General features: G+C 36.4%; 1 protein-coding gene across 7 annotated transcripts in view; it reads left to right on the forward strand.

Moving 5' to 3' along the window:
• The window catches only part of ZMYM4 (zinc finger MYM-type containing 4), a 131,507-nt gene that overhangs the window by 89,995 nt on the left and 23,490 nt on the right, over positions 1 to 18,022 (forward strand). For all 7 annotated transcript variants that reach the window (XM_027597758.2, XM_027597747.2, XM_027597713.2 and 4 more), the window contains 15 exons: positions 493 to 608; positions 1,173 to 1,448; positions 1,623 to 1,773; positions 2,940 to 3,112; positions 3,659 to 3,809; positions 4,353 to 4,493; positions 4,826 to 4,863; positions 5,785 to 5,929; positions 9,294 to 9,412; positions 10,318 to 10,489; positions 12,125 to 12,178; positions 13,193 to 13,372; positions 13,729 to 13,823; positions 17,450 to 17,621; positions 17,798 to 17,893. In XM_027597758.2, coding sequence (XP_027453559.1) covers positions 493 to 608; positions 1,173 to 1,448; positions 1,623 to 1,773; positions 2,940 to 3,112; positions 3,659 to 3,809; positions 4,353 to 4,493; positions 4,826 to 4,863; positions 5,785 to 5,929; positions 9,294 to 9,412; positions 10,318 to 10,489; positions 12,125 to 12,178; positions 13,193 to 13,372; positions 13,729 to 13,823; positions 17,450 to 17,621; positions 17,798 to 17,893 — 2,079 coding nt within the window. The remainder of the gene's footprint in view (positions 1 to 492; positions 609 to 1,172; positions 1,449 to 1,622; positions 1,774 to 2,939; positions 3,113 to 3,658; positions 3,810 to 4,352; positions 4,494 to 4,825; positions 4,864 to 5,784; positions 5,930 to 9,293; positions 9,413 to 10,317; positions 10,490 to 12,124; positions 12,179 to 13,192; positions 13,373 to 13,728; positions 13,824 to 17,449; positions 17,622 to 17,797; positions 17,894 to 18,022) is intronic.

Consider the following 18,022-nt stretch of genomic DNA (forward strand, 5'->3'; position numbering starts at 1 on the left):
ACTATATAAGTAATAATAGTTGGCAAAAGTTATGGTTATTGCTTTTTTGTATAGTAGAGATTTTTGTCCAAATATAATTGATTTTTAAGGCAAATTTAAACTATTTCAGATCTGTGTTGTAAAATATCATCTCTTGCCTTGATTGCTTAAGTTATGTTTATTTATTTGCTTGCCTATTTGTGCATTCCCCTTTTCCAAAAAAATTTCATATGGCTTCTTTAATATATCTTTTTATCCACACCTGATTTATTTCAGTATTCATTTACTTCATAGTTTCAGGGTAGACTGTAGGTAGACTGGAGCCTACTTTAAATTAAAAGAAGTATTATTAATGTTAAATTAGTTTTTGTATGTATGTGACATGATTTAGTTTCAGTTCCTGCAACTTGACCTGGCCCTTGAATTTTCATATATTGGATACTTACTTATTTTCTCAAACATTTATGAACATTTGTGTATATTACTCATTAGTTTTTATTTTGATTTGCTTAGGTGTACAAGTGCAGTGTAACAGTTGTAAAACCTCAGCAATCCCTCAGTATCACCTCGCCATGTCAGATGGAAGTATACGCAACTTCTGCAGCTATAGCTGTGTTGTCGCGTTCCAGGTACGACTTCAGAAATCTTCCTCCCTTCCAGTCAGTGAGGTGCCTACTATGTAGTATGTAAACTTGGTAGGTGTTTGCTCCTGCCCCGATTGCCTACACTTCTATCTCAGTCTTGTTAAACGTGGATTCTTTGACTTTTGCTGTATTTGGAGGATTGTCATTTAATTGCCTCCTGTAACATTAAGTGGAATTGTTATTACCCAGATTATCTATTGGGAGGATATTATTTTTAAAGGAGGTTATTAGTTTGGGGCCCTGGCTGGCTCTCAATAGGGCAAACCACTCTTGATCTTGGGATTGTCAGTTTGAGCCCCATGTTGCACAGAGATTACTTTTAAAAAAAGTTAAAAAAATTAAATAAAAAAGGAGATCATTAAATTATTTTAGTTTTTGGGTATAAGTGACACTGCACATTCAGTTATAAGCTGCTCAAAGGTAGGGGGTTTTGCTTGTTCACAGGTGTATCTTATGTACCTCGAACTATGCTTGTCAAACTTAGGCACTCAGTGCTTATCTGTTTGAACAAATGATTACATTGATCATTTTGTTTGTTTCATTTTTCAGAATTTGTTCAACAAACCAACAGGAATGAATTCTTCAGTAGTGCCCTTGTCTCAGGGCCAAGTAATTGTAAGCATCCCCACAAGTTCAACAGTATCAGCAGGAGGGGGGAACACCTCTGCTGTTTCTCCCACCTCCATCAGTAGCTCTGCTGCAGCTGGTCTCCAGCGACTTGCTGCCCAATCCCAGCACGTTGGGTTCGCACGAAGTGTTGTGAAACTCAAGTGTCAGCACTGTAACCGCCTTTTTGCCACAAAACCAGAACTTCTTGACTATAAGGTAAAGTATAGGATAATGATATAGGGTTTGAGTATAAAATGGTCTATCTATAACATCATTTCTGGCTTTTCATCTCTCAAAATTACACTACTTGTTTTGAAAGTAGGAGGGAATAAGGATTTCCAAAAGATAAACCAAATGTTTAATTAGTACTTGATGATTATTTCTTTGCAGGGTAAAATGTTTCAGTTCTGTGGCAAGAATTGCTCTGATGAATATAAGAAAATAAATAATGTAATGGCAATGTGTGAATATTGTAAAATTGAGAAAATTGTAAAGGAGACTGTGCGATTCTCAGGTGCTGACAAGTCATTCTGTAGTGAAGGTAAAGGCAAGATCATCTTACCTACTGAGCATGTTGGTCCTTTTAAAAGTAACTGATGATTTAAGCTGTTACTATTTAAGTTTATCTAGTTTATCCTTCGTGTATAACAACAAAGCCTTTTGTTTACACTTGGTTTGCTTTTTTTTTTTTTCTGAGTTAATCCTTCATATCATATAGATGTCAAAATGAAGGAAAAGATCATTGGACTGTATTACAGAAGATGGTGGTGATATGAAAAACATTCCATGTTCTTAGATTGATAGGGATCTTGTAGTTACTGCACTTTTTTTAAAGTTGTATTTATTAGGTGGGGGAGGGGCAGAGGGAGAAGAAGAGGGAGATAATCTTAAGCAGACTCCCTGTTGAGTGTGAAGCCTGCCATGGGGCTCCGTCCCAGGACCCTGAGGTCATGGCTGGAGCAGAAACCAGACATCGGACACTTAACCGACTGAGCCACCCTGGCACCCCTATTGCACCTTATTTGTAAAGAGAACTTCTTAAATTTTGGTAGCATCCTAAACATGTTTGTGGGGCGCCTGGGTGGCTCAGTTGTTAAGCGTCTGCCTTAGGCTCAGGTCATGATCCCAGGGTCCTGGGATCGAGCCCTGCATTGGGCTCCCTGCTCCACAGGAAGCCTGCTTCTCCCTTACCCACTCCCCCTGCTTGTGTTCCCTCTCTTGCTGTGTCTCTGTCAAATAAATAAAATCTTTAAAAAAAATAAAAATAAAAAAAACAGACATGTTTCTGAATAGGCAAATCAATGTGAGGTAGATTTTCTCTTTATTTAGATGACTATTTTGTATGTTTAATATGTTTTGTTTTATTCTAAAACTGTACACAATTGGCCTCCTAGACTAGTGGCTTTCAAACCTTTTGACCACAACACAAAAGATCATTGTGACCCAGTATGTTATCACCCTCCCAAGTAAAATAAAAATTTTATGAAACAAAGCTGGCTTTTATTATATGTGATGCACTGTAATATTTTCTGTCCTGTCTTATTTTATTTAAAAAAAGAAAATGATAGAATAGATCCTTTAATTGATCTCTCGATCTACTAATTGCTAAGGATCCAAGTGTGAAAACATTGTCACAGGGCATTTAAGTTTAAAGGTATAGATACTTAATATTTTTTCTCACGTTAATTTTATCTTTCCTGTTTTTAGGTTGCAAATTGCTTTATAAACACGACTTGGCAAAACGCTGGGGAAATCACTGTAAAATGTGCAGTTATTGTTTACAGACATCTCCCAAATTGGTACAGAATAATTTGGGGGGGAAAGTAGAAGAGTTCTGTTGTGAAGAATGCATGTCCAAATATACAGTTCTGTTCTATCAGGTAAATATAATCCACATTCCTGGGGTTTTTCAAGTTAGGGCATACATTACTCCGTTGTATTCTTTAATGTAGTATGAAGGGCAGTTTAGTGATTTAAAACTTTTAAGTATTAAATGTATTATGTAAAAAAAAAGTATTATGTCCTCTTGCAGTATTAATAAAAGATTTAAGAAGACTTCAATGTCACTGAAGTTACGTTCTTTTTGTTTTTTTTTAAGATTTTATTTATTTATTTGATAGAGAGCACAAGTAGGAGAGTGGCAGGCAGAGGGAGAGGGAGAAGCAGGCTCTCCACTGAGCCGGGAATATAGGTCTTATTTTCATTTCACTATGTTTTTAAATTACTTTTTATTGACATCTATAATGTGACTTTTAATGTTTAGTATAAATGATAAAAAATGATACTTACCATCTTAGGGTGGTTAACCTTCATTTTTGTGTTCTAGATAAGTTACTTTCCTCACTTGTCATTTGTGTACTGCTTTCATTCTCTCAGGCCACAGATAATTTGTTTTTTACTCCTTTACCATCTTACTTCATTTTTAGATGGCCAAATGTGATGGTTGTAAGCGACAGGGTAAACTCAGTGAGTCCTTGAAATGGCGAGGAGAAATTAAACATTTCTGTAACCTGCTTTGTATCTTGATGTTCTGTAATCAGCAGAGTATGTGTGACCCACCTTCACAAAACAATGCAGGTAAAATTAAACTTTACAGTCTTTATCAGTGCCAAGGACCAACTACTGTTCTACAGATTGGGAACTTTAAACAGTTGTTAATAATTTCATGAAACACAAATTCACAAATTTCATTCTGTTCAAATAGCATTAACATTTAAAACCCTTTTTTGTTTAACATCAAAATGAGTTCATTATGTTTTCTCTGAGCATATTGAATTAAATTGTAAGAACTATGGGAAAGAATGGCAGTTAATGTTTGTAATTGGGTATATACACCTTGATTTCCTTAAAAAAGGATTTGAGAGTAAAACAAAGGACATAGAATCGAAATCACATGGCCTTTTAAATATACTGCATGCATAGTTATACAAGAGAAAGTACATGGAATACTTTTATGTTTCACTAATTAAAAGAATTAAAAAAAAGCCCAGTTAATCCTAAAGTGATTCTTTGCTTTAACAGAATTTAACCTTACTAAAAGCATTGTTTAACCTCCTTGAGATGTTGGTTTCTTTGTATGTGCACATAAATTAAAAGGTTTTTTTTATTTTTGTTTATTAGCAAGTATTTCCATGGTGCCAGCTGCTTCAGCAGGGCCCCCGTCTCTAAGAAAGGATTCAACTCCAGTTATAGCTAATGTAGTATCATTAGCCAGTGCTCCTGCTGCTCAGCCCACAGTGAATTCTAACAGTGTCTTACAAGGTATGTCTGAGTTTAAAGCATTTATCTATAGCCTTTTGATGTTGAATACAGTCGGTCTGTATCTTTTTTTTCCATCAGTGATCATTTTCGTATGTTTGACACACTTTTATTATGAGTGGTGGCTCCTTGTGGGCTGCTGGGTATTAAACAATGTTTGTATCACTTTCTGGTCTCTTTTTTTCATGTGACACTTTACATGTAGTTTTCCTGTGAATTAAGATAATTCATGTTTTTATTATGAGATTTTGTGTCTGTCGTTCCACCATCAGCTTTAAATGCTACTGTTTAAATAATTGTGTAAGATCCTAAATATTTATTTTAATTTATATCAGGTGCAGTTCCAACAGTAACAGCAAAAATCATTGGTGATGTAAGTTTTATTCTTTTAACTGGTATTGCCACTGTATTTATTTCCCAATTTTATACATATGAATATGTCTGTTAATTTTTCCTCCTTATTCTTTGTTATATAAAATAAATTTTATAAGCTCATTTAATCTTTGGGAACAAGATTCTGGTTATTCTGGTTAATTAGGCCTTTTACGTACTTTGATTTCTTTGAATGCTTGCTCTCTGTGTAGTTACTGAAGGCTGTTTTTGTTTGGTTTAGTTTAGTTGTTTTTTTTTTAGTTTAGCTTTAGAGAATTAAATTTTATAGAATTCAGGCATAAAAGGTATTTGGGGTGTTTTATAATATAGTCAGATTGTAAATGAAATATTTATAAAATGTACTTTGTTTTCCACCCAGTGCAGATTATCCTTAAATAAGCATTCTTGTTTCTTCACTCAGTATTTTTTTGTTTTGTCTCTTAAAAGAAGAAAAAAATAAATACGAGAAAAACTTACAACTAGAACAGTGGCATTTCTAAAGTGTTTTCTAGTCGCTGGGATAACTTTCATACCTTTTTTTTTCAAGTTACTTAAGTGATCATAAGTGATTCTGTTATTTCTAGCAATCTTGAAACAAAGTCTTCTAAGACTCAACTCAGAACATAACTTCTCATTTTAAACATAGACAACATTGTTACTGGCCAACAGTATCTTACAATAGAAATAACATTTTTCATGTTAAATAGAACTGTTAATTAGATACATTCAGAGTCAGTATATAGTTATCAGACTATTTTATTACTATAGCTATTTTAGGAATATTGTATTTCTTACATATTTAGTAAGTTCTCTGTCTTCCATGTAATTCCAATATAGTATTTCTTTTGAAATTATAATATTTCTTATAATTAATGATAAGCTTTTGAAAACCTCTTCGGTTTCTGATTTTTTTTTTAACTAGGCAAGTACACAAACAGATGCCCTGAAACTGCCACCTTCCCAGCCCCCAAGACTTTTGAAGAATAAGGCTTTATTGTGCAAACCCATCACACAGACTAAAGCCACCTCTTGCAAACCACACACCCAAAACAAAGAATGCCAGACAGGTATGTTCCTTGCATTTTCTTCCTTTAATTTTTTTTTTTCTTTCTTTTTTTGGAAAGGAATGTGAGAGCTGCTTACGTTGAGTGCCTGCTATTTCCCGGGTTATGTGTTTGGTTGTTTATATACATTGCCCACTTTTGTTGTCACAACTTCCTGTGAGTTAGGTATTTTCACCCTCTGAGAATTAAGAAATTATGGCAAAGAGAGGGTTTTAATTTATAATACCATACTGTGAATACTTCATTTTCTTTTGTTATTAATGACAGTGTAATTTTATGGAATAAGCCTAGATTTTGGAATTATGTAGACAGGGTCTTAATGAAGAAGAACTGTTGTGGTTGTTTAAGATTTTATTTATTTATTTGAGAGAGAGAGAAAATGAGAGGGGGGAGGGGCAGAGGGAGAAGGGGAAGCAGACTCCCCCCTGAATAGGAAGTCTGAAGCAGGGCTCGATCCCAGGACCCTGGGATCACAACGTGAGCTGAAGACAGCCACTTAACCAACCCAGGCACCCTGAGGAACTGTTGTTTTGTAGAGCATGCTTAGGTTTGAACTTTTTCACCCTCTGTTTCAAATAAAGTCAGATTTTTGTGCAAGAGGGCTTTCTCTTCTTAAGAATGGCCTCTCCCCCCAGGCAAAATTTCTGAGCTACATTTCTGGATTCTGGGCATGGTGCCATCCTCTGGTTTTCTCAGTTTGCCTCTCCTGGCATGGAATCTCTGCCCTGCAAAGTCATCAGGGCCGATGGTGACTGGGACCCAGTATTCTTGGCCTACCATTCCTGCAGTAGGGCCTCTACTCTAGGTGGCAACTGGGTGAAGAAAGGGAGACCCCAGCCTGTCAGCTATACTCACCAGGAAATTATCCTCTTCAGCTTGGAGTTGGAGGGGATGAGAAATGATGGTGGCCAGTCCCCCTGGTGAGGTATGGTAACCCTTGCTTGGAAGCTGAAGAAAGAGGAGCCCATTCTTCCTGGCTACACCTACCCAGAGGGGAGCTTCTGTCAAGCTGGCTGAGGGCGAATGGAGCAGGTTGTGGATCAAATGTCATAGCCTCCCAGGGGAGGGGCAGGGAAGGAGAGGGAGAAAGATAGAATCTTTTTTTTTTTTAATGATTTTATTTATTTATTTGACAGAGACACAGCAAGAGAGGGAACACAAGCAGGGGGAGTGGGAGAGGGAGAAGCAGGCTTCCCGCTGAGCAGGGAGCCTGATGTGGGGCTCGATCCCAGGACCCTGGGAATCATGACCTGAACCAAAGGCTTAACGACTGAGCCACCCAGGCACCCCAGAAAGATAGAATCTTAATCAGGCTCCACGCTGAGTCAGACACAGGGCTTGATCTCACGACCCTGAGATCATGACCTGAGATTCAGACACTTAGCCGCCTGAGCCATCCAGGCACCCAGAAAGTCTCAGAATTCTTAAACCAGGAAGTAATCCTAGATTCCTAGATCTGGAAGATTATCCTGCATCTGGAAGGTTATCCTGTAGGTCAGTGCTTCCCAAACATTAATATGCATATGAAGTACTTTGGAATTTTATTAAGTACATTGTAATTTAGTGGGGTCTGAGGTTTTGCATTTCTTAAAGGTCCCATGGACCACATTGACTAGTAATGCTGTAGATGACTTTGGCCTATATTGGTATTGTATTAATAATGACTGATTTAGTATTATGTAGCTTTGTTATCAGATATCTCTAATCAGGTGATTTGGGTTTTTTTGTTTTTGAGTATAGTTGACACACAGTGTTACATTAGTTTCAGGTGTACAACTTAGTGATTTGACAAGTTTATACATTATGCTGTGTTCACCCCAAGTGTAGCTACCATCTGTCCCATCACACTGCCCTTAGAGTATCACTGACTGTATTACTTATGCTCTGCTCTTTGTTCCTTGACTCACTCAATCCATAACTGGAGGCATGTTTCTTCTTCTCCCCTTCACCCACTTTGCCCAGCCCCCTATCTGCAGGTAATTTTTTTTTTTAAATGTCCACTGGACCATGGTAAAATTGATCCCACCTCTGACCCTACTCAACTTGTCAGCTTTTCACTTCTTGTCACTAGCATCACTTTTCTCTTATGTTAATGGTTTTGTAATCTTCTAGGATATTTTTCTGGCACATAGAAAGGACTCTGTAGGATACCTATTAAATAATTGAATGAATTCTCCATCCTTCTCACTTTTTCCGTACTCATATTTAGGTTTCTAAGTTCCGTTTCATCTTTTAGTACCTTAGAACATCTGGCTGTATATATTCATTCTTTTTTGTAGGTATCATAACCGCCCTGGTCCCTGTACTCATCATCGCAGCTCTACACATTGCAGTTGCCCCCTACTTTTACACTTGATATACTTTTTATTCCACATTAAGAGGGCCTCTAAATTAAACTTTTTTTAAAAAGATTTTATTTATTTATCGAAAGAGAGTGTGTGTGTGCGTGTGCCCAAGTGAGGGGAGGGCAGAGGGGGAGGGAGAGGGAGAGAGAGAATCCTCAAGCAAATTTCATGCTACCATGGAGCCTGACACGAGGCTCCATCTCATGACCCTGAGATCATGACCTGGGAAAGAAAAACCAAGAGTTGGATGCTCAACTGACTTGATCCACCCAGGCACCCCCAAATTAAGCTTTTTAAATGACATTTTCATCATATTACTTTGTGCTAACCGATCTGTAGTAGCTCCACACTGTCTACTAGAAATGATTTTTAAAAGTTCATTATAGCCTCATGAAAATGGCCCTTCTACCAATTTAATCTCCTCAACATTCTCTTCTTACTCATGTTATCAGTTTTCTATAGCCCTCTTTTAAGATTACTGTTCCAATTCTTTCTGTTCATTAATCCAAATTATATCCTTCATTCACTGTGTCCTCATATCATTGATCATTGTTGTGTTGCCCACTTTTTATCACTGCTATCTTCAAACCTTTCTTTACTACTACTTCAGTTATTTCTCCCTCTGTGGACTCAGAGTGTCAAAGATTACACTTCTTTTGAACTATAAGTCTGTATGCTTTGTTTTTTATTTTTATTTTTTTAAGATTGTATTTATTTATTTGAGAGAAAGCACAAGCTCGGGGGAGAGGCAGAGGGAGAGGGAGAAGGAGAAGCAGACTCCCCGCTGAACAGGGAGCCTGATGGGGGTGGGACTTGATTTCAGGACCCTGGGATCATGACCTGAGCCGAAGGCAGACGCCTAACCAACTGACCCACCTAGGCGACCCAAGTCTTTATGTTTAAAAAAATTTTTTTTAATTATAATTCTTTTGAACTATAAATCTCTGTTGCTTTAAAAAAATTTTGTTATTAAAATGTTTCTAACCCTCTTTGTTTTTTGTGATTTTTTTGTTCATCATTAGAAGATACTCCAAGTCAGCCCCAGATCATTGTTGTGCCAGTTCCTGTACCAGTGTTTGTGCCCATACCTCTTCATCTTTATACTCAGTATGCACCAGTCCCATTTGGAATACCAGTTCCAGTGAGTAATCATTTTAGAGATTAAGGCTGATTTAGTGAACGTTTTCCTCAACTAAAATGTTAGAGTGCCATAAAAAAAAAAACTCTTCACTTGTTGGTAAAATATTCCTGACTATGGTTGGTTATTATCATATTACTGTATTTTTTAGTATGGAGTATATGAAGGACTGGTTCTGTTTATACCCTACCTTCTCAGAGAAGGCTGTGATGTAGCCTATTTATAACGTTTCATACACAATAAACCACTCAAATAGGAAAAGATCAGAAACTGTGTATGTGCTAAAATTGTAGATTCTAGCAAGGGTGAGAAAGTAAAAACTGTGATTTACATTATTCTTTTTCTTAGAAATGTATTCATTTTTTTATTGGAAATATATTTTTCCTTGGTCAATTTTTTTTTTTTTTTAAGATTTTATTTATTTATTTGACAGAGAGAGACACAGCGAGAGAGGGAACACAAGCAGGGGGGAGTGGGAGAGGGAGAAGCAGGCTTCCTGCTGAGGAGGGAGCCCGATGCGGGACTCGATCCCAGGATTCTGGGATCATGACCTGAGCCAAAGGCAGACGCTTAATGACTGAGCCACCCAGGCGCCCCTCCTTGGTGAATTCTTAAGGAAAATAGTTGTGTGAAACTGAAAATGTTAAGCAAGAATATAATCAGAAACAAAAATATGTTAGATAATTACTCTTTTAGACAATCACATTTTGTTGATTGTTTAGAAAAAGCACTTAACTGAATTTTGATTCAGATGGCTGTGGTCTTATAAAAACAAATGAGCAAGACTGTTTCAATCATTAGTAATAGAAATACCTGAATTTGTTCATTATTTTAGTACTTAAATCATCTCACAAATAATAGTTTTGGATGACAGTCATATTCCCCAGAAACTGTCCTCGGTCTTTCAGATGCCTGTCCCTATGCTTATTCCATCCTCAATGGATAATGAAGATAAAGTCACTGAAAGTATTGAAGACATTAAGGAGAAGCTTCCTTCACATCCATTTGAAGCTGATCTCCTTGAGATGGCAGAAATGATTGCAGAAGATGAAGAGAAGGAGAAGACTCTATCCCAGGGAGGTTGGTATAATTTTAAAGTAAGAAAAAAATACACTTAAAAATATTTGGGTAACTCAGGTAATATTAAGTGTTGGATAATCAAGTGTTTCTAAAAGCTTTATTTGTGTTTAAATATGAGGTGTATGGATTTGTTAAATTTGATACCTCTGAAAGTCCTATCTTTTTTTAAAACTAAGTATTAATACTCTATTTTTAGTTCTTAATCATTCCAGAAAAATAATCTGTAAATCCATTTTCATGATTATGTTTTGGCTTTATTCCTATATTCAAAGACATGATCCCTATTTAAGAATTCCTGTTGTATAATAATCAGCATGTTGATAGAAGACAAATAGAGCCTTAGGAGGGAAAACTGTTTGGCTCAAGATAACCTATAGATAAATCCTATGTTATGAGGGTAGCATATCAGTAAGAACAGTAGTTACGTGCTTACCATACCCTAGACATGTCCTAAATGCACTCTGTGCATCACCTCATTTAACCTTTACAACAACCCTGTGGGGTGGATACTGTTTATTTTAAACTCATTTGGAAAGTAGGATGTCATACTTGCCCTGGTTATGCAATCAGAAAGTGATGGAACCAGAAATTGAATTCCGTCTGTTTGACTCCAAAGCACATGACAGAAGTTGCAGTACATATCCAGAAAGGTTTCTAGCCTTAATTAGTACCTCCTTGATTTGGGGGTATAAGAAGAGGTAGAGAAAATGGTGTTTGGATAGTTGAAATACACGAAGGCCTTTTCCTGTATCACTGAGGAGCCAGGAAATTATTTTTTCCTGACAAATGTTTTCTTTTTTTCAGTGATGGTTTTTACAAAGCTAGCCGCTGGGTTTAGATTTTGCATAATAAATGCTAGATGATTTTCAGAACACTGTAGCATTTGAAAAAAATGTCCGCTTTCCTCTTGTGTTGCCATTAAGTTTTAAAATCATATATATCCTGAGAGATGCATAAAAAGGTTATTATCCCACTGTTTCTGGTCTCATTTTGCTCTCTCGTATATAATCTCATAATTCTGACCCATTTGTATGTGGAATTTAATGTCTTAGAATATTTCCCCTTGTGCTTGATCTTCTAATTTCTGATACTTAGTTTAGAAGTTTAAGCAATTCCTGATAAATAAACCTCATTTTAAGTTGGCATCTCCATTCACATTAATTAACATTTTTCAGGTCCTTCCTCTGTACAAATATTGTAACTTTGCCTTAACCTAAAGGCAGTTAACCTAAAAATAGAGTCAGACTGAAAAAACTTTCAAACCTAACCTGCAAGACAGATAGTTGTAATCGTATTTGTCAATTTGTAAATAAATTGTTCGTATGTGTGTGTATGTGTTTCATGGTAAAAAAAAAATTTCAGAAAGCACAGGAGTGTAAAATAAAGGTCTCTCTTGACCTGACTTCTCTCATACTGCTACCTGGAAGTTTAACTACTGTTACAGTCAAAATTTGTTTAATTTCATTTACCACTAATGCCTAGTTTTATTAATGAATCATTCTTTCTGCATATGAAGGCTATTTTCTTCGCATTCCCTAGTATGATTCATTTATATACGCAGTCATTTTATTTGAGATGCAATTTGCTTTGTGTATACATGTAAGTTATTAAATGTATACTTTTTTTTTTCTTTAGGCTCCCAAACTTCTGAACAGGAACTCTTTCTAGACACCAAGATCTTTGAAAAAGGTTTGTAATTCTGCATATATTTCAGATCTTAGAAATAGTACCCTCGGGGTGCCTGGGCGGCTCAGTTGGTTAAGTTTCTGCCTTCAGCTCAGGTGATGATCCCAGGGTCCTGGGATGGAGCTGGTGTCAGGTTTCCTGCTCAGCAGGGAGTCCGCTTCTTCATCTTCCCCTATCCCTCCCCCTGCTCAGGTTCTCTCTCTCTCTCTCTCTCTCTCTCTCGCATAAATATATAAAATCTTTTTTTTAAATTTTATTTATTTATTTAACAGAGACATAGCGAGAGAGGGAACATAAGCAGGGGGAGCGGGAGAGGGAGAAGCAGGCCTCCCGAGGAGCGGGGCTCGATCCCAGGACCCGGAATCATGACCTGAGCTGAAGGCAGATTCTTTTTTTTTTTTTTTTTTTTAAAGATTTTATTTATTTATTTGAGAGAGAGAGAATGAGAGATAGAGAGTGTGAGAGGGAAGAGGGTCAGAGGGAGAAGCAGACTCCCTGCCGAGCAGGGAGCCCGATGTGGGACTCGATCCCGGGACTCCAGGATCATGACCTGAGCCGAAGGCAGTCGCTTAACCAACTGAGCCACCCAGGCGCCCACTGAAGGCAGATTCTTAACGACTGAGCCACCCAGGCACCCCAATATATAAAATCTTTAAAAAAAAAAATACTATCCTTAGTTATTAATACAAACCCACAAAGTATCAGTATCCTTGGATTTAATATTTGTAATTATAGCTATTTGTAGGGGGCATCAGGTGTTTATGTATGCTAATATGTAATGAGAATAATAAAAGATACCTCAGATATTGGTTTTAAGGATTAATTGAAATAATGCTTTAAAGTGTATACCAAGAATATGAAGCCAGTTTTATGAGGCTGGTGAAGTTTTCATTCTTTAGTGTACCTAGTTAAATTGGCAGTCATCTCGGTTTTGTTATTCCAGCGTTCAGGAAGGTTTCTCAGCACGAATAGAGTCTGTCTTATTTTGAGCATTTGTTTGTTTTCTGTCTGTTTCAGACCAAGGAAGTACATACAGTGGTGACCTTGAATCAGAGGCAGTATCTACTCCGCATAGCTGGGAGGAAGAGTTGAATCATTATGCCTTAAAGTCAAATGCTGTGCAAGAGGCTGATTCAGACTTGAAGCAGCTCTCAAAAGGGGAAACTGAGCAGGATCTGGAAGCAGATTTTCCATCCGGTTTGTGCCACATAAAATACTCTTGATTTTAGAAGATTGGTATAACTCTGAATTGACATTATGAAGTTGATATGCAGTGTGATAATCTAGGGCACAAATGATCCCCACCTTTGAAGGTTAAATAATAAATAGTTAATTTTGTGTTGCGTTTAACCTTTCCCGTGGTAACCATGTAGGAGGTTTCCTTGATTTTTAATGAAGTTTTTAAGTGCTGTATCCTTTGTTTTTCTTAAAAGTTACTTTATCATGAACAAAATAATATAGTGATGATTACCTGATGTTTCCTCCCCCAGTCTGTCTTTATATAAATCTGTGAGTTATTTACCTCAAATTATGCTTTCTGCTGATTATTATAGAATCCTTTGACCCACTGAATAAAGGACAGGGAATCCAGGCACGTTCCCGAACAAGACGACGGCACAGAGATGGCTTCCCTCAGCCTAGACGAAGAGTAAGCAGTAGCTTAATTTTTCTAGTATTTTCTTTCCTTTGGTGTCTCTTAGTTCTTGATGTTTATGAAGCTCTGTAACAGGCAGGGTCACAGAATTCCATACATTGTTTTACACAGCCTTGTCCTTTTGTGCCTTTATTTCTGTTTCTTATAATCAAGAACCATATCTTTTGAGTATTTTAAAGGGATATGTAAACCTCAGTGTTTTGGTAATAGAGGTACTGAGATCAAGTCTTCTAGCATAGCACATGGCAGGTGCTTAGTATGTGATTATTATTATGTAGCTGTTCAATGTTTGTTGTGATTGTCATCATCTGGATCATCATTATATAAGCCTTTTCCAACTGATAGAAGGGTAACCACAAAAATTTACAGTTTACTGGTGGATGGTTTGTTACTCACTTGTGTTACAGTAAGTCATCCAGGACTTACTGGGGACTGATAGCTAGGAGCATGTACTGACTCATGGTCCAGGTTTCAGCCATTCAGATATAAGAAAGGGCAGCATTCCTGGCACTCCAGAATAGTATATGACACAACACCTGTGTATGTCCCACATAATCATGGCATCTTTATGAATTTATAAAATTTTGTAAATGTATTTGTATTATATTTGATGAACGCAAAATAATAAACAATATATGGCAGACAGCTGTTGTTGAAAAAAAGACCATTACCTTTTACTTTATATTTCTTTTAGCATGGTCTTTTTCTTTTATTTTTATAATTGAGGGTGTTCTGTTGTTTTACTTTAAAAAGCTTTTTATAATCCTCGTACACTTTTTTTTAAGTCTCTAAATTTAGCTTTTTTATATATTATAATGAGGTTTATTTTATTTAATATAGTATAATAGGGAAATTCATGTGGACTGTTTTTCATATTGACAGGACTTTCCCATACTAAAAACTAAAAGAATAATAGCCTTATTTTTAAAAAATTATCTCTGTTGAGTTATAATTACATGCAAAAATTCATAAATTTTAAGTGTAAAATTTGATGAGCTTCAACAAATATATTCAGTATGTAATTAACACCACAACCATAGCACTTCCACTGCCCCAAAAGCTCCCTCATGACCTTTCCAGTTAGTCTTCTCTAGCTCCTGATAACCCCCAGTCTGCTTTGCAGATTGATGCAAAATGGTACTGCTTTGCCTTTTCTAAAATTTCATACAAATGGAATTATGTAATTTGTAGTTTTCCCTGTTTGGCTTCTTTAACTTAGCCTAATGTTTTGGAGATTCATCTGTGTTGTTTCATGTATCAGTAGGCCATTCATTCCTTTTTTTTTCTGAGTAGCATTTCATTGTATGGACAAACAGAATTTGTTTAACAGTTGATGGAAATTTGGGTTATTTCCAGGTTTGGGCTGTTTCAAATACAGCTGCTATGAACATTCTAGATATAAATCTCTGTGTGAACATATAGTTTCATTTGAGGAAAAATATGCAGACGTGGGATTGCTAGGTTTTATAGTAAAGATTTTATTTATTTTAGAGAGAGAGTGAAAAAGCACAAGCCGGGGGAAGGGCAGAGGGAGAGGAGAGAATCTCAAGCAGGTACCCTGCTGAGAGTGTTGCCCAGTGCCGGGCTTGATCTCACGACCCTGAGATCATGACTTGAGCCAAAATCAAGAGTTGAGTGCTTAGCCAACTGAGCCACCCAGGCACCCTGAGATTTCTTTTTCTATATTGATTTTATGTACTGTGATTTTGCTCAGCTGAAGTCTAGGATTTTCTACCTAGACAGTCCTGTTATTTGTGAATAAAGATTGTTCTACTTTTTCCTTTCCAATCTTAATGCACTTTTTTTTTTAATGTATTGCACTAGCTAGGATTCTTTTATGTATTGTACACTTCAGTACAACGTTGAATATTAGTGATGAGAGCAGATCTTCATGCCTTTTCTCAGTCGTAGGGCAAGTGTTCAGTCTTGCAGTATTAACTATGATATTACTTGTAGGTTTCTTGTGGAGGGCCCCTGTCAGGCAGGAAGTTCTCTTCTATTTTTCATTTGCCGAGAATTTTTATCATGATTTGTGTTGAATTTGTCAGGTGGCTCTCTTGCATCTATTGAGATCCTCATCTGGTTTTTCCTTTCTGAGTCTATTAAAATGATGACATACATTAATTCTTAAAATGGTAAACTAACTTTGCATTCATGGGATGAATCTTACTTTCTTCTGATGTATTTACTCTTTTATCTATTGCTGGATTCAGTTTGCTAGTATATTGTTAAGGTTTTATAAATGTCTCCATTGAAGAGACAATGATCTGTAGTCTTCTAATTATAATGACTGTCTGGCCTTGTTCTCAGGATAATGGTAACATTGTACAGTGAGTTAGTGTTTACTCCCTTTTTATTTTCTAAAATAGAATTGATATAATTTAACTGGTGGGTCTACAGGGGTTTTGTAGGAAAGTTTTAAACTATGAATTAAATGTTTATGGCTGTTTAGGTTATCTCTTCTAGAGCAAGCTTTGTTAGTTTGTGTCTTTCAGGAAGTTTGTTCATTTCATCTGCCTTATCAAGTTTATTGGCGTGACAGCATTCTCTTAACCTTTTAATGTCTCTAGGATCAGGTATTGGTAATTTAATGTTTTCTCTCTTTTTTTCCTGATCATTCTAGCTAGAAGTGTATTTTTTTTATCTTTTAAAAGAACCAGCCTTTTAATTTTATTAATTTTTCTCTATCCTTTTTTCATTGATTTTTGTTCTTTTTATTATTTCCTTAATTTTCCTTACTTTGGGTTTTATTTCATTTACTTTTTTGGTGGGGGGAGACAGAGAGAGAGAGAGGCAGGCATAGGGAGAGGGAGAGGGAGAGAGAGAATCCCAAGCAGGCAGGCAGGCTCCATGCCCAGTGCGGGGCCTGATGTGAGACTTGATCTCACGACCCCAAGATCATGACCTGAGCTGAAATCAAGAGTTGGATGCTTAACTGACTGAGCTACCCAGACACCCCTCTTTCTTTGGGTTTTAATGTGGTCTGCTCTTTCTAGTTTTCCTAAAGCTTTGATTCTTGATTTTAGACTTTTATTTATTTTTCATAGAAGCATTTTAATACTATAAATGTCATTGTAAGCTTTAGCACTGTGGGAAAAAATGTTTTCATTTTCACTGAAGTTCAAAATAATTTCTAATTGCATTTGTGGTTTCTTCTTTGACCATGGGTATTTATAAATGTGTTGTTTAATTTCCAATTTTTGAGGATTTTCTTAACATCATTTCATTATTGGTTTCTAGTTTAATTTGATTGTAGGTAGAGAATTTATGGGGGCTTGTTTTGGACCCCAGAATGGATCTGCTCATGTGTTCCATGAAATGGACCTGAGTGGTAATAACTATTATTCATACTTCATAGGGTGGGTTCAGTTTCTGGAACATAGTGAGTACTCTGATGTTAGTAATTATTAGAGTTCTGCATTTCAACTCTCTTTTTTTCTTTACTCATATGGATTGGATTAACCTCTAAAACTCTTTCTGGCTTTAAGAACTCTGAATCTTTAGGATCTAATAATAAATTGTGTATTCTGGAAATTTATTCCCTTCTTTCTTTGAGAACTATGTTTCTTAAAGATTCAGAACTAAATTTTATATTATGTGAATTTTTTGAATTCTTACAGGGACGGAAGAAGTCTGTAGTGGCTGTGGAGCCCAGAAGTCTTATTCAAGGAGCCTTTCAGGGATGTTCAGTGTCTGGGATGACACTGAAATACATGTACGGGGTAAATGCCTGGAAGAACTGGGTTCAGTGGAAAAATGCCAAGGAAGAGCAGGGGGATCTGAAATGTGGCGGTAAATACACAGCATGAATTTGTGTCTTGATTGAGGGGGTTGGGGGTATATAGTTCAAGTCATCAGTCTACACAAAAGGGATACATATTAGGTCAAAAATTGCATAAAACTTTGGTTTTGGTGTTAAATTTTCCTCCATTTTTATTTAAAGTTTTTATTTCTTCTCTCCTTGTCAGGTATTGAACATGCTGCATCTAGCCCATGTTCTGACCCTTTAGGAAGTGCTCAAGACCATGCACTCTCTCAAGAATCCTCGGAGCCAGGCTGTAGAGGTAAAATCATTTCTCTTTGTAGTCTGAATTCTCTAAATCACTTTTTAATATCATTGCCGATTTTAAATTTGTAAATGGGAATATTTAAGATTATTTAAAAATTGGAGTCTTATGGTAAAAGAGAGAAAT

This window comes from Zalophus californianus, chromosome 4 (assembly GCF_009762305.2).
Source record: "Zalophus californianus isolate mZalCal1 chromosome 4, mZalCal1.pri.v2, whole genome shotgun sequence".
Classification (NCBI taxonomy): domain Eukaryota; kingdom Metazoa; phylum Chordata; class Mammalia; order Carnivora; family Otariidae; genus Zalophus; species Zalophus californianus.